The 16,908-nt window shown below is 38.8% G+C and overlaps 1 protein-coding gene across 1 annotated transcript in view; it reads right to left on the bottom strand.

The window, feature by feature from the left end:
* Dcdc1 (doublecortin domain containing 1) overlaps nt 1–16,908 on the bottom strand; it is a 361,410-nt gene that overhangs the window by 313,938 nt on the left and 30,564 nt on the right. The window contains 1 exon segment of the mRNA XM_029468240.1: nt 834–1,007. Within this exon segment, the coding sequence (XP_029324100.1) occupies nt 834–1,007 (174 nt within the window).

Genomic DNA, 16,908 nt, shown 5'->3' with positions numbered 1-16,908 from the left:
CTGAGATAATGAGCCAAATTCTAAAATGGAACCTCCAAGTTCACAATGTAAACCCCACCCTTATTTAACACAAAGGTTGGCTTCTCTTAAGTATTATGTTGGAAGATTTTTTTTTAATGGTACAACCTTTTTTTTTTTGTAATTATCCAAACTGCAATATTCTGTTTACAATATAAATCCTTTCTTAAGTTAATCAAATGTCCCAAAACTAATTACAAAAACATATGTCTTTACCCTCACACATACATGTGTGTGTGTATAAATAAGCATACAACTATAGAATGAATGCACAGAGATTAAAAGGCAAAATCTAATTTAATTTAGTCAAATCCATTAATTCAACTATACTCTGGATCCTGAAATACACAAGTTAAATAAGTATAATGGAATTAAAGTTACTCGAGGAGAAGTTAGTTCACGATTCATTTCTGTAGAATCTGATTTGCTTTTAGACCCATTTCTACAATAGTGAGGTGAGTTTACACCAGAGGAAAAATGAGGAGTCTCAGCCTTCAGAGGAGTTCGGGTGAATTCATTTCCTTCGTTGGTGTTACTGACTCTGGAATAGCCATGCAAGGATCTGCTTTTCCTCTGCAGAGTGAGCAGTGAGGAAAGATGAGGCAGATGACACTCCATACCAAAAGACAGACACAATTAGCCCCTTTCTTGCTGCCTTTGAGATTCCAGAGCATTTTTGGCTCCCTTAGAGGCACTGAGCTCACAAAACATGTCACGGTTCTTTTATGACACAATGCCAATCATTGCATGTATAGAACCAAATACATCTGAAAAAAAAAATATATATAATACAGTAGTTTTTAAAAAGGGATGGCTTACCTGCTTGTAATAATTTTTTTTTGCAGACTTTAACCGTTGATACAAGGCCCCAAGAATTCCTTGGACGTGCATCTTAGCCCCCAAGGGTCTGAAACCTTCTCCCTTAGAGACCCAAAGTGGTCCCCTCAAAGGACTGATGGAATTTTGCAGGCATTTTTCAAGCAGAGAAACTACTGGAGAGAAAAGGGGGAAGGATTCTTTTGACCCAACTGAGATACGCTGTCTGGAATGCAGCCTCGAGACTAGAGCTAACTCTTAACATCTATTATTTATGTCTGACCTGGGTTAAGTCTTAGCGAGGCAATTCCTGCGTTACCAGTGGCCACCAGGAAGGATGTATTTATATTGCGACATCCCCCCCATGCAAGTCTCATAAGCTGTGTGAGCACACCTGAATAGTTCTGAAGTGTGCCTAACTAGCTGCATGGAGTGTCATGGTGTGCACTGATTGCCTTATCTTCTCATTTATCACAGATGAGTTGGAACCAGCCTTGCTGAAACCTACTTGCATTGTCCTGATAAAAACTGTACGATCCATGATGTTTCAGTGTCCTGCGTCCTGTAGAGGAGTCCGTGTGCCCAAAATATCACATCTGGAAATTATTCATAAAGTATGATCCACACCTTTATAATAAGCCTTCCTACCCCAGGCCCATCATTGGTATTCGTTAAAGCAAATCACGACACAGGGTGACAAGATTGTTTAAATAGAAGAGGGGAGAATGTTAAGCAAGGATTTTCTCATGCCTGTGTGTTCCCAAGTCCCCAGAATATTTAAGCTAGTGGTGGATTCAGGAATGCTATCCCAGCAGCGGCTTTGGAAGGATATTTGCTTGTGGGCCTGTCATGTAACATCCATGTGGACTTGACAGACATGTTTATACACTTTGCACATGATTAGTTGATACAGTCTTTCTAGTGTAAAATACTCAAATGACATGGCAGCTAGCTAATATTTTCTGAAATTTAATTTTCCCCTGAAAAGCCAGAAATAAATAACAAAATCTTGGGGCCCAGAAAAAAATGAATACATATCACTTTTATTTAACATGGTCTTTTCTTAAATGTATGTAGATTCCAAAGATAAACATGCAAAATAGATAGAGATCCTAGCAATATTATTCTTACACATATTTCTCCAAGAAAAATGAATTAAGTAGATCACAAGCTAAGGGAGTAGGTCTGTGCCCTTGGTTATGTTATATGTTGCATATTTTATGCAGAGAAGCCCAGCATGGCAATGGAATTGCAATTAAGCACAGCTGAGCTACTGAGAGGCTGAGCTAGGCAAATGGCCTTTGCTACCTGTGTTCTCCTAAATCTTACTTTTACCTAAGAAAACTTGCAGTTTAGGACACCTGGTTCTCCAGCTCCCTACCAAAGCCAAACTTAAAAGTCTGGTGTATTCCCTGCTTAGAAGAACGTTGGAGATTAAGAGGTTAAGATTTCCTACTGCTATGAGTAAAATCAAAAACATAAGCATGATGTGACGACATCTGTGCAAAATTCCGTCATCCAGTTGGAGAAACTAAGGCCTGAGATTCTAACAAGCCCAGTTTTATACACACAGAGAAACTGCTTCTCTCTATATGTTTTAAGTAACTAGGTGTCTTACACTTTCATATCTATAACAGATATTTATATTTTTATATTTACATATTTATATATTTTTATACTTATATAAATATTTCTGCCATATTATATGTGTAAAATATAATATACATGACATTGTATATACTATAAAAGAAATACTAATGATTTTATTTAATAATAATATTTCAAAAATAAAATGGATAAGACAAGTCAGTTTTGATGACAGTTGTGTACAACTAAACCCAGTTTAGAATCATAAGCATTTTCAGTTTGCTGACACAATATCCATAGGTTACTACATATTTGGTTTTGATTTATACAGATTTAATTGTATGCCCACTCAATCCAGCACAATTCTCAAATACTGAAAAGCACAACTTATAGTAGTTAGTATAGTTGTTAAATTATTAAGTTAAATAAATTAGGAAGCAGGTGGTAATCATAGAAGATTTACACCCTAGAGTTAAACTCAACTTTAAACCTGAGAAATTTTCATGAAATTCATCAGTCTTATTCCTCTCTATCAAACACAAAATAACTTTCAGCTTCAGCCCAATAGACCTCATAAGCACACTTACTAGATTTTTCTGAAAAGTGACTTTTCAGACTTTGTAATCTTTATAACATTTTAAAATATATATATATACAATTGGGGGGGGGGGTGAGACTTCAATGTATACTGAAGTGCCAGAACTGGTATTGAGTGGAAAACTTCTCCCATGTGCCACACGATTTACATAATTAGGAAAACTATGGAAACCAGAAACAGTAAAGCAAAGAAAGCGGTATTCACAAGCAGGTTGTATAAGGAACTTCAGAATCTGCTCTGAACTTGTTGAATAATCTGTTCAGTATTCCAGCCTCTCCCTGCTGGAAGCAGGTCCTCATTATTACCAGGAGAGCACTAATAAAGGTTAGCCTCTGAACTAGGGATTAGAAGGCCCTTTCTTTGGGGACGCTTCAAACTAGTAACTTTGATGATCTTGAAAAGGGAGACAAAGCGCAATCCAAGAACAAACAGTGTTTCCACTAAGCAGGAAGGTACAGAAAACAGAAGAAAATGATAGTCTAAATACTCGGGAAGGAAGCGTGAAGCAGTCTGTCTGCTGTGCTGAAAATAAAATGTATTCAACACAAGGGAGGACAGTGTGCTACTTGGGGGAGGGATGAGGCAGGCAGCCTAAGATGTGCTTTTGAAATGTAAAAGAATAATTGATTTGCTGAGAGTCACTTGAGTTTTCAATACAGACCATAAATTTTAACAAGGGATGGCTGACTTTTTAATGTATTTTAATGCTCATAAAAGATCTTATTTGTTTAGTTAATTGGTTGGTTTCAGTTTGTTGTTGTTGTTGTTGCTGCTGCTGCTGTAGTTGTTGTTGCTGTAGTTGTTGTTGCTGTTGCTGCTGCTGCTGCTACTGCAAGACAAGGTCTCACTATGTAGCTCTGGTTTGCCTGCCACTCACATAGTAGCCCAGGCTGGCCTCAAACTCATGGTGACTCTCCTGCTCTGTCTCCTGAGTGCTGGGACTAGAGGCATAAGCCACTATGTTTGGTTTTATAAGAGTTCTTAACCAATGGTTTTTGTTCTCTGTGTGGTACCAGTCTTTTCTCTTTCCCTGTAGACAAACTGCATCCTGTTCTATAAATATGTGCAAGAAACTAGACCAATTGTTTAAAAAGATCAAGTGATACAGAGGAGTATAACCTGCATGCAGATGGAATGAGCTCCAGGATCTTGTTTTCTGTGTCCTTCAAAACCATGTGCCTTCTTTAGAGTGATGCTCACAAATATTCCCCACTCAAAAAAGCTATCTATGTATGGTTAGTGTTAGTGTGCAAAGCTACATATCTGCATTCCTTCACATACAGAGGCCTTTACCTCAGTTCTACCAACGTATTTACTTGATGGAGACAAGAACTTTTCCTTTCATGGTTTTCATTAAGCAAGCCCTCAATCCTGTGTATTAAAGAGCATTAAAAATGCAAGATTCCTTAAATTATTAATAGACATACATCTGTGACCAGTTGGGATCATTTCTACTTCTTGAAAAAAAACTTACAAAGACCATCACTTTGAACACATTTTCTTAAATTGTAGATTCTGAATTTCAGGTAAATTGAAAAATTAATCAACAATTCTGGTGGGTTTACATTTCATAGTACACGTAACTAGGAAACAGGAGTATTGTCCAGACACTGTGGTGAAACCTCTATATCTATGGTAGCTGCAAGCTGTACGATGTTAACATGCTAACCTCCTTGTCTCAGGGTACCTTTCCAAGTAGATTGAAAATCAATCTAATAATCTCAATTGGTAAGTCTGACAATGGTGAGAGGCAATAGAATGCATGATCAAAATGACTGTCATTAGAAAGAACTAAGCTTTTGTGTCAACGGTGAGAAGGTTAAATCCCCGTTACTCTTGTTTGTCCTTCCTGGGGTCTGGGGTATGCAGGTTATACTCCTTTGTAGACTTTCCTGCCGATTAATATATTCTTATTCATCAAGAATCATCTCTCATGTTATGTATTTATCAATAATTTTCTCTCCCTTGATGATTTTTTTAGTGTTTTCATGCTTCAGTGTTATTAGTCCTTGTCTTCTTCCTCCCTCTCCATTTCCTTCCTTCACGAAATCTCAACCCCTTGGAGTTTGAGGTCATCAAGTTTTGTTTGGATCTTTACTCGACAAGCAATAACTACATAAATACGTAGGTTAAAGTATGATGTAAATTGTAGCAAGACAGATCATGCTGAGTACTATGTTAGGTCGTGATGTCTTCTAGTCTGGTGACAGCATTGCTTCTGATGTACTGTGGGAGATCACTCATAGATGACTCTTAGATTATGAGCACAGGCTGAGTGAATTACTCAGACACTGTAGCTTCTTGGGACCTGCCAAAAACTCAACAGATAAGCATGACCATAAGCAGAGTTTTCAAAGCATACTTAGGTCACACACAATTAGCTAATTTACTTTGCAATTAAGATAAATTAAAATTAAAGTAAAATAATAGTAAATTAATTTAGTTTATAAATTATTGAAATATTGCTTTGAGGATAATGGAGAAAACCAATGTTATTTTTAGAAGCATGACATTTGGCAACAAAGGATTAACCAATCAGAGGGTGAGGGGTTGGTATGTTTTTAAAGTTCCTTCAAGAACTCTCAAGATGTAGAACCCATCCTATCATAAAGCTTGCTTCTGCAGGGAAAAGCACATGCTAAAGTTTAAATAACAGGGCAGCAGTGCTGGACTAAGCACAGCATCTATTTGACTACTCCCTCTATGGCCTCCCTTCAAACACACTGAGTTCAAATGCTAACATAAAAGCGAACATCTCAGCCTTCAGAAGGGTCGTACATCAAAACCATCTTTGTCATGGTTAAAAAGGTTGGATGGTCTTGACTCCACCAAGGAGAGCAGTATATGACAAAAATGTTCTCTCAGAAGCACCCATGGAGATCGTGGAATTGGTCAGAGAGACACAGACTGAAATGGTCTGCCAAGACGTATGCCTGGAGATAAATCTCCCTCACCTAAAACAACATTTTACATTAATAGCAGCTCTTTAAACCATACTATGAATGGGTTTCTTAAATTATGTTATCTTCAGAAAGCTTAGGAAATAGCCAAAGGCTTTAATGAACTCCTTCCCATTTAAAATTAAAATCCGACCTAATTAAATATACAGAATTGTGGTTTACAAGCTATTTTAATTTTCACATTGTCAGAGTGCACGTAACTACAGGAACAAGGTACTGTCCAAAGCACAGGTGCCTGTAAAGAAACTTCTTTGTGCTTTGTGGTACAAACTGCAAGTCTCGGAACTAACTCTTCACTGGGAGCAAGATGTTTGGAAGACTTAAAAGATTTGAAAAGTTCCTACCAACTCAGATGGAATTTTTTAAAAAGGAGGTTCAACTATCTAGAAAAGACTCTTTGAACAAACCTTAGTTCTTGAGAGATACACAACTTTGACTGTCTCCTAGACCAGGACGAACACTTGCAGAGAATCTGTTCTACTGTCAAGGGATATTCCAGGTGTGTGTGTGTGTGTGTGTTTGTGTCTGTGTCTGTGTGTGTGTGTGTGTGTGTATGTCTGTGTGTGTGTGTCTGTGTGTGTGTCTGTGTGTGTGTGTCTGTGTCTGTGTGTGTGTCTCTGTGTGTGTGTGAGTGTGTGTGAGTGTGTGTGTGTGTGTGTGTCTCTGTNTGTGTGTGTGTGTGTGTGTGTGTGTGTGTGTGTGTGTGTGTGTGTGTGTGTGTGTGTGTGTGTGTGTGTTGATGTTCTTTCCTTGGATTGTGATAATAGTTGAAGAACTCCTGGTCTCAGATCAACCATCATGCACCAGAGTGTGATACCCTTGGGAAGAGAGCACCGTGGCGAGGGTGCGGTCCCCTGTGTTTGATTTCTATCAGTATGTGTCCGTTCAAATAACAGCTGCTGTGTACTTTTGTTTATGTGCTATATGTCACATCTCATTGTCCCTGTGGTACTTATGAGAAGGGATTTAGTAGTCGTTTTCTTAAGTACCAATGCCTACCCAAATTTGGGTTTTTTTTCCCACTGAACAAAGTGACAAGCAAGCAGTTGCTGTAGTTAAACCCATCGTTCACAGCTGTTTTAGTTTCGAGTGATCCCATTAAAGTGACGGCATGTTGCCTGTGGGTCTGCAGTACAGAACACTTATGTAAGAGACATTGATTCATATGATCGGATCAAACAAAGCAGGCTGTGATGGAGGAGAAGATGTTGGGGGTTATTTAGGCTTTACCTGAGTCACATTTTTATTTAGGTGTTATACCCTTTCTGGGACACTTGGTTATCTTAATTGTTGATACGTGGATGAAAGTTACACCATTGAGGCTTAGAAGTCCAACATCTCAGAAAGTCTTCTCTGGCTTGAAAATGCAGCCTGAGTCATGCCTTTTCTTAAACTGAACGAAGTAGCTGTGCATTAAATATGCTGGCACATCTTCTGCTTGAGCAAGTGGACCGAAATGGTGTGAATTGTTAATGCCTTGCTGCATTGGTTCACGGCTTGTGACTGATCATTTGTAACTATATCTACTCCTTGTTCCATGAAATCAAGTATGGAGTAATGGGTTCATCAGATTTTGGGGTTAAATTGAGAGTGAAGAGGTACTGTGTGTGGAAATAAGAGTTGCCATGTTCAGGGCTGGCCTTGTAACAGCATGGAATCTAAAGGCGATATTCAAAAGCACTTCACTCATCACACGCTTGCTGACTCTCAATAGGGCCCATTTGCAGGGGACATTTGGTAGCTTTCCAATGCGCTTTATGCCTCTTTCTGCTTCCACCACCGTGCACATCTTTCTTTCATACACCCCTAGTAGCACATTGGTAGCCCAGGTCAGCATACACAATTCATTCATTTAAATGACTTGATTTATACAAATAGAAATAAGCTGGGATTCTGTTGTCTGAAGCTTGCCTTACCCCTCAACAAAAATAACTGGGTGTGTCATTGAAAATGCAAGTCTTTTTGCGAACTCAATTTCTTGGGCATCTAAAAGATTTGAGTTTTCGTATTGATGTAAAATCATTGAATTGGTATGTACAAAACAAAAGATTACATATAGAAATGTTGAGAACTAACTATATATGTCCACGTTTATTGACAGTGATCTATACCAATATACAAAATTGAATATATGGCATGCTTTTTGTAAACTTTAAGGCTCTGTATAAAATTTTAATGGATTTTGAAAAAATTTAAAACATGCACTATTATGAAACTCAATAAATTAACAAAACCTAGGAGTAATAACCTTTCAAAGTATCCTTATATTTGCTTGCTCTAATAATTGATACTTTTATGATTTTATGTAATTTGTTATTTTTTTCCCTTAAAGCTTAACTCAAATCTTGTTTTAAAAAAGAGCTGGAGTTAAACTTTGACCTAATAATAAAAGACATAATAGAAAACATAGCCAGACCTAGACAGAAAATTAAATTCACAAAGAAATTAAATATATAGTTAATATTCAAACACAAGCTAATCATAAGATATCTCAAAGTTCTACTGTTACATCAGCAATGTTAGCACAAGTCCCAGAAACTGTAATTAATCTTTTTTTAATATAAAAAGTGATAATAATGACAGCTAGAAGAATTCAGAGAGATGTAGGAGTCACTTCGAGTCAACAAAGCAGTTCTGTGCCCATGAAATGAAATGTTAAGTCTCCATACTACTTATATTTAAATAGTTCACTTGTTATGTAACAAATATGTTACAACATATTTTAACTTTGACAAACTGGAGATGTCTTAATAGTTTCAAGGGTTACCATGGAGAACTCACTTTTGAAAATTCTTTTTCCATGTTTGGTTAACAAACATGGAAATTTTCTATGACAAATGGTTTTTCGTATTTCATTGGCTTTTTTTTTTCTCCTGCAAACTCTTTGGAAGACAAAAATCTTTCCTAGGTCCCAGGCTTTTAATGGAAGAGCTTTGCAGGGCAATGGTCTTCCGATAGATCTTAATAATTAGGCTATTTTCCCCATTAGAAGTCATATTTATTACAATGTACTCCTAATGAACTTTAAGGACCAAGTCATTAGAATCAGATTAATAGCTTTGGTGTTAGAGTTTGTTAATAACTTCAGCGCAGAGCCATTCAGGGACATGAGGGAGGAACACAAACTTAGTTTGGCATGAAATACTGTTCATCCCAACAAAAGCTAGGAATGGCGATCACATCTTTATGAAGACAGAAGAAAGTCTAAGTTGCAAAGATGTCAAAGGGACTCATCTAATAGAAACCAGAGTCTTCACGTAGATTTGACTGTTTTGTGGAAACTCACAGAACACGGTTGTATTGTATTTAAAAGACCATGGTGCTGATCCAGCAAGAGCCCAACTGCTGCCAACAGGCTTTCTGACAACATTCTCAACAGTGTCTGTCAATCAATAGTGAACACATCAGTAATTACTAGCACACTCTCATTTTTATCTAAGCCGTGTAAGCAGCCCCAGTCTGATGCCTAGAAGTCACCGGGAGACATTGAAGACATTTCTAAGGAAACCTGCAGCCAGAGCAAAGTCACAACGAGGACTTAGGGGTCACAGACATTCCTGAGTTCCGTTTCCCATTTTCAAACTGACTCTGGACTGGCTGCCTTAATATATGCCAGTGTTTTCCCTAGACATCTATACAGACTGGTGATTACTGCCAACACTGGTATCTCCCTTCAGAAGGCAACCCAACTGTTTTTACTTTATAAAAATTTAAAAGTAAAGATAAACAAGAAAACTACTTAAGGATCTAATTTAGGCAAATGTTTAATCATAAAAACTTTTAGCCATAAGCACTTGCCTTTTTCTGTGCATGCATAGGTGTGTGTGAGTCTCTTTAGTACCGTTTCACACTGTATTGAGAAATAATAAGTCACTGTGGTTTTGATTTATACCAAACGACAAATGACTAAGGAAGCTGAACTTATCTGTGCTTACTGCCGAGTACATTATCTTCCTGTGGAAATGTCTACTCCAGTCCTTTGCCCATTTTCCTAATTAGATTGTCTTTTTATTATTGAGCATGAGACTTTTCTATATATTCTCAATATTAAGCACTTATTAGATGTGATTTGAAAATATTCAATTGCATTGTGTAAATTGTCTTTTCATTCATGGATAATGTCCTTTAATTCACGAAAATGTTCAATCCAACATAGTCAAATTTGTGAGTTTTTCTGTTATTGCTCATGCTTTGGATTTAATACCTAGAAATCTATTGCCAAGTTCAAGATTATGAAGATTTTCTCCTATATTGGTTTCTAAGAGTTGAGTGGTCTCAGCTCCTGTTTATGTTGTGGTAATTTTTATAGATAGGAATTGAGAGTTGTCTCAGTCCTTATAGATGGAGATCTATTGACTTGACTGTGGAAAGCCTTTTGGGGTACCGCTTGCAGGAGTCTGACATTGGCCAAGGACAAGGAAATGGGCTTCAGGCAGGAATCTGACATTGGAAGTAAGCTCAGGCAGGAACCAGACATTAGGGCATAATAAGGAAGTAAGTTCTAACTTTAGGCTGTAATAGGGAAGTAGGGTAAGGCAGGAATTTTAGTCTTAGGGTGGAACTATGCCTCAGGCAAAAGTTTGGGCTTGGAAGAGGAAGTGGGCTCAAGTATTTCCGTCATTGGACAAGCCCTGACTTGGGAGTAATTATGGGACTTCCCTTGCTGCTTTGTTAGCAGTTCCTTATTGCACTGCTTGCCCAAAATACTTGTATGTAACTAAAATGATATAAAAAGTGGATTGGAAAATAAAATTTGCCTTCAGTCTCAGAATTGACTAGGGTCACGCTACAATGTTGTCTAACTGTCTTTTTTCTTTTTAGTCCTCACTCCCGCACTGGAGAACCTGTTGACTGACTGAACAGGCTTGGTCACTTGGCACCACAGCAAAACACAATCCTCTTCCCGATGAGTGTCTTAACATCTCCATCACAAGTCCAGTGACCACAGAATACAGATGCAACAGACTATCTCTACATTCTAAACTCAATTCCATTTTTCTCTGCACCTCTTCTCACACCAGTATCATAGTTTTAATTACTGCATAATTACAGTTAATACATTTAAACATTTGAAACTGAATCCAACATACAAAACTTATAAGATGAAGGGGACAGTTCTCACCCAAAGACAACAATTCTCAAGAGTACCTACCTATGCTGTTCTCACCTTTGACCAGCTGCTATCTACTCACAAAATTCAAGAAAGTATTAAACATATGGGACCAAGTTGGTCAGGAGCCCTCGAAATAATACTCATGCAAGATGAAAGACAGATTTATGGGAGCAGGGGGAGGGACCGGCACTGTGCACAGATGGTATTTTAATATGTAGGAGCTATGTGGTTTGTTTGTGTGTTTATTCACTTGTTGCTTGCTTGCATTTTAGTGTCAGTGCTAAGCTAGCGGCTTATGCCATGTGCCATTGAATATAAAGTTTATAGTTATATCGTTTCCTAAAAGGTAGAGAGGATGATTTGAAATTTTATAGTAAGCAAAACCTATAGAGAATTTAAGTTTGATGGGTCACTGCTATGCTCTCCAGTAGAGTCAGCTGGACAAGCCTAGAGGCTTAAAAGTCACTCATGAGGCAAAAGAGTTTCAAGGAAACTCTCTTCCTGGAGTCTAGCGTTCCCTACTCATACAGTAATTTTTCACTCCCGCGTTCCATTCCCGAGTTAGTCTAGTATATGGATCCACGTGCCCTCTTTCAATATTTTCCTATCATAAGTGCCTTTTAAGATTGAATTCTGACATAGCTAGTCGTCCGCCAGTGTTCCAACAGTCCTAGTTCGTCCTTAGCAAGACCTTGGGCTTGGAATTCAGTACTGCCCCTAGTATTACACTATCTCTTTGAGTAAAAGTTAGGTCACTGCCCTTCACAGGAATCTACCATCACCTAGGAAAAAAGAAGTTTCTGACCTTAGGGGAAACCAGAATAGATGCTTAGAATTATAGCTGAGTTACTCCTATTTACAGGAATTTACAATGGTTTAGGAAGCAGATCGGGCTGTGGTTTTAGAGTATTGCATTATTCATGAGATGGTTAGCTAGAACGGAACTCCCTAGTTAGAACCATGACTTGGGTGTGAAAGCCCTTGCCCTAGGAGTGAAAAGTTCTCACACCTGGCTTCTAAGACTATAGCTGACCTTAGATAGGGCTGACTTTGTCTCAGTTACTTTATTGCCCAGTTCCTGCCAGTTTTTGCGTTTTCATTCTTCTGTTCTGTGTAAGAGTCATTAAGCATCCGGTTACCTCATTTGTACCTTGCGGCTATGTCACCCAATTTCTTTATTGTCTTCTGTATAAAAAGTCTGATGCTCAAGTTGTAAAATTACACTCAGGTTCCACACGAACTCTGCTGTGTGTGTCTGTTTGTTGCTCATCCACGCTTTGCCCACCCGCGTGAGAGACCCCGTTCCACGCAGACACAGGGACCCAGAGGGTCTGCGGCAGGTCACAGCAGCTAAGGGTAGCGGGAATGATTTCCAATAGTCTCAGCTTTCAAAAAAAATGCGAAGGTGGGGCTGTTGTACATAGCTTTGTTGTTCCCAGGGGTGCAGTGGACAGTTTAACCTCCTAGCTGCTCATGGTTGCTTCACTGTGTAACTGCTGAGGCCTGAGATTTAATCATGCACTGAACTTCATCTACAACTTGAAGTAAGTCTATAGATGATATAACCATTTCAAGGACTAGAAAATCATCTCTGCTAGCACTTTAAAGTATGCTGCCAGGCAACTTTAGCACACACTGTAGACATGGCCTGTCTTTACATTGTGGGTACCAGTTCCAGGATTAGCTGGTCAGGCTAGATCTGCTGACAGGTATTCTAAATTATTCATTATGTTATTTTTACTGTGGATGATGTTCTTTGTTTTAAAACAGTCACCCTATGTGGCCCTGGCTGTCCTGGAGCTGTCTATGTAGACCAGGCTAGTCTCAAACTCACAGAGATCTGGCTGTTTCTGCCTCTTAGGTGCTGGAATTAAAGGTGTTACATTAAGTTGAATCATGAGCCACAAAAGAAATGTGGAAGAACTGGTATTACATTCCTGCAGCTGGTCCACAGCATTTAGAATGAACTTTGACCACTGTAGCATTTAAAATAAACTACAGCGGTCAAAGTTCATTCTAAATTTATTTATCATGAGGTTATCATGGTTTTGAATCACATAAGCCTGAACTGTGTGGCTCAATGATATGTGGTAGATTTACTCTGAAAAAAGAAAAAAGAAGAAAAAAATTTTTAAAAAAAGAAGAAAGAAAGAAAGAAAGAAAGAAAGAAAGAAAGAAAGGAAGGAAGGAAGGAAGGAAGGAAGGAAGGAAGGAAGGAAGGAAGGAAGGAAGGAAGNGGAAGGAAGGAAGGAAGGAAGGAAGGAAGAAAGGAAGAAAGGAAGGAAGAAAGAAAGAGAAAAAGAAAGAGAAAAAAGTATATCTTCCTCAGTTAAGAAAAGGAAGATATGAGAAGAAATCATAACACATCTAGAAGTTGGATTTGGTAAAAGAGCCATTATGGAAATAAAATGGGCTGAGAATTATCTTTGTTGTTGTGACTGGAACAGTGTATGCTTGAGAATGAACAGAAAGAAAGCTGAGAAGCTGAAAGAAGAGAGCTCCTTAGATCCAAACAAGCATCTGATTCAAGCAGAAGTATGTGACAAATAAAACACACAAAACACATACGCGTGTGTACACATATGATGATAATTAAAGAATAGAGGACATGGGTTTGAGACAGAGTATGTAAGAAGAAACAGAAGGGGGAAACTATATAATTACATTTTACATTTTCAAAAAAATTTTTAATTTAAAAAGGAGAGACAAACTGATCCTGAGAGGAGATCCATTCAAGCTGAACTTCTCTGAAATAGAAAAGAGGAAAATATGTTGCAAAGTCAGAAGCACCAGCCAATAATAGCAAAGAATAATAGCAAAGAATGCAAGGGGAGGCCTTCGAAAACAGCCTGGGTCTTTCTCCAGAGGCAGCTGAACACTAAGTGCTTTGAGGAGGGGCTGCTCATGCGCAGACAGATGAGTAAGAGCAGCAGGGACTCTCCCTTGAGGACAGGACAAAAGACAACTAGAGATGAAGACTGGTGTGAGTTACATAAGACAAAACATTGCACAAAGCCTCTTCCTGATGAAGGGAGGGAAAAGGCCAGATGAATCATTCTACAGAGAACCAGGCAGGTAAGACTAGACCAAGAACCCCACACCTACATTAGACATGGGACTGTGGCAGACAACACCACCCTTGGCAGATTTATCGACCTCAAGGAAGTGGAAAGAAGTCAGGCTGACTTGAACAAAGGATGCTAGCTTGACAAGCTTGAAATACATTCTCTTCGTATCTCTCACTAGAGACACTGCAAGATAAACAACTCGAAGCATGTGTTAGAATAGTGCAAGCACGGAGGAAACGAAGTCAAGAAGAAAGGACATGGCTTCAACAGATAATGATGACTCCAAGCTGTCGCAGAGTAGACTTTTATGAAAAGAACAGGTATACGAACTACTGCAACTACATACCAAACTAAAATAGTAACTGAAGGCCAGACACTGAACAACTGAGAAAAGAGCATGTCATGGGAGGAGATGGCAATGAGTTTGGTCATCATTGAGGTCTTAGAGAACATGAGCCTAGAAACATGAATAGCTGTTTGGGCTCACAGCTCTACTTAAGGTTATTGTCAGACCAAATGTGTTTGTGATTGTGATTGTGATTGTATGGGGCAACCTATGCTGATGAAATGGGTTCCTTGAGTTTTAACAATTCCCTAGGCAGAGGCCCTTGTGGTGGTTGCTAGAGCACAGTTGTAAAAAAATGGTGTTTCTGAAACAAACTGGGCACTTGGCCACCAGACAGGAAGCACTCTGAGTTCAGTATGGGTCTAGTTTCCAAGAAGACAATGAGCATTACAATCCTAAGAACACTTCACAAATGAGAACAGAGCCTCACCCCAACAGGTGTGACCACAAAGGCTAAGTTACCGATGTTGCACACACATGACACTGTCAGTCCCCTGTTCAAGAATAATGATTTTGGTAGCAATGATGATTGAAACTAGTCTTGTACAAGGCTGTTTTAAGGACTTTGTGTATAATATACTTAATCTCCAAAACACACTATGAAAGAAGTTATTTTTAATTCCTGTTTTACAAATAAAGGAACTGGTCTCTAAGAAGCTAAGTAATCATTCAATGTCATTACTGATATAAACTGGATTTTGAACTTAAACTGAGGGAACTTCACAGTACTATGTGTAGCCTTTTGAGATGGAGCCTGTGTACATCGGTCAATTTTCTCCTGGAGACACAGTGTGTATATACATACATACATACATACATACATACACACACACATGCACACACATATATATCAAATGCATCTCAGGCCACAGACTCTGAGCAACTACACAGGCTGACGGTCACCCCAGCAGGACTGATAGGAAGAATATTTTCTCACCTCTGCACTCTTTTATTTTGCTTCTGCTATGTTTTGGGGGTCTGAATTCTATCAATTCTTGAGCCCTGGAAACCTAATTTTTGGATGATATATCCACAGTTTCTTGGACTAGTTTCTGTTCTGAACGTAATGGGTGTGGTATTGGTGTTACAATTACTTTGTTTGGTGGGATAATAAAGGCAAGAAAAGGTTGGTGTAGACCTAAATCTACTAGCTTCTCAGAGCCTAAGCAATGGTACCCATTCCAGGGATCTGGAAGCTGTCTCCTGAAGGAATCCCAGCTGAAATCTAGCATCCAAAAAACATCTCAGTGAAATCACAGCAAGTGAAAATGGAGAACTTCATATTCTCTGTGCCTTAACATCAAGAGTTTTTGGATCTACTGAATTTTATTCACCAAGGTAACCAACTGATCCTGGAATCCACTTCTGTCTTGAGGTGAATCGTTCGGAAGATTTTTATCTTTAAATTCTAATCTCTCCACAAAAACATGTTGGATTTTGTGCTTACTATGTAAAAACCCTGGGTACTGTGCTGTGTGCCTGTGATTCCACTGTAGAAAAGGCAGAACAGTGTAGATTGGAGGGTTCCAGCTGGAAAGGACAAGACACTGCTTCAAAACCTAAGGTAGAGTACAACTGATGATGACACCCAAAGCTGACCTCTGGTCTACACACATACACACACACACACACACACACACACACACACACACACACATGCACTTACACATATACATGACCATGTGCATAAACAGACACACAAATAAATACAATAGTCATAACAGAGTTCTTTTGGACATTGTCATTGGATGCGGGATGAAAAATAGAATAAACAGTGAGTATTCTGTTTCACACAGAATGTCTTTGGAATTGCTTAACTGATACACCATTTTGACTTGTTTCAGAAGCATTGCAGTAAGTCTTGTACTATCGTCCATGATCTAGAATGATCAACAGGAAAGCAGGGTCGTTTGACAGAGAAATGTTCTAAGAGACTGATGGCTTTGCTCTTTAGGGCAAAAGTGACTTTTGCAGTTCACCACAATGCAATAATTTCCAGAGTAGTCAAAATATTTTTTAAAAAAAATAAAGTTGGAGACTGCTAACCACAATGTGAATGCCATGTTACTAAGCATGTTAGCATTGGAGACACAGCAGTTAGAGAGCAGGCCCAGCAGGTAAAAACACTGGCCCTGGGTGTGAGCCCCAGCACCTACAGGACAGTTTCAAACCATCTCTACCTCCAGTGTCAGGGGCTCCAGCGCCCTCTTCTGTACTCCTTCAACACCAGGCATGCACTTTGCACAGAAAGACACTAAGGCCAGCAAGATGGGTAAAAGGGCTTGCTACCAAGTCTCACAACCCAAGTTCAATGCCTCAGGCCTGTGTATTACAAGCATGCATGTGAATGGACACAGAAAGAGAGAGAGAGAGAGAGAGAGAGAGAGAGAGAGAGAGAGAGA

Source organism: Mus caroli, chromosome 2 (genome assembly GCF_900094665.2).
Source record: "Mus caroli chromosome 2, CAROLI_EIJ_v1.1, whole genome shotgun sequence".
NCBI lineage: Eukaryota > Metazoa > Chordata > Mammalia > Rodentia > Muridae > Mus > Mus caroli.
This window is presented reverse-complemented; position numbering and strand designations above follow the sequence as displayed.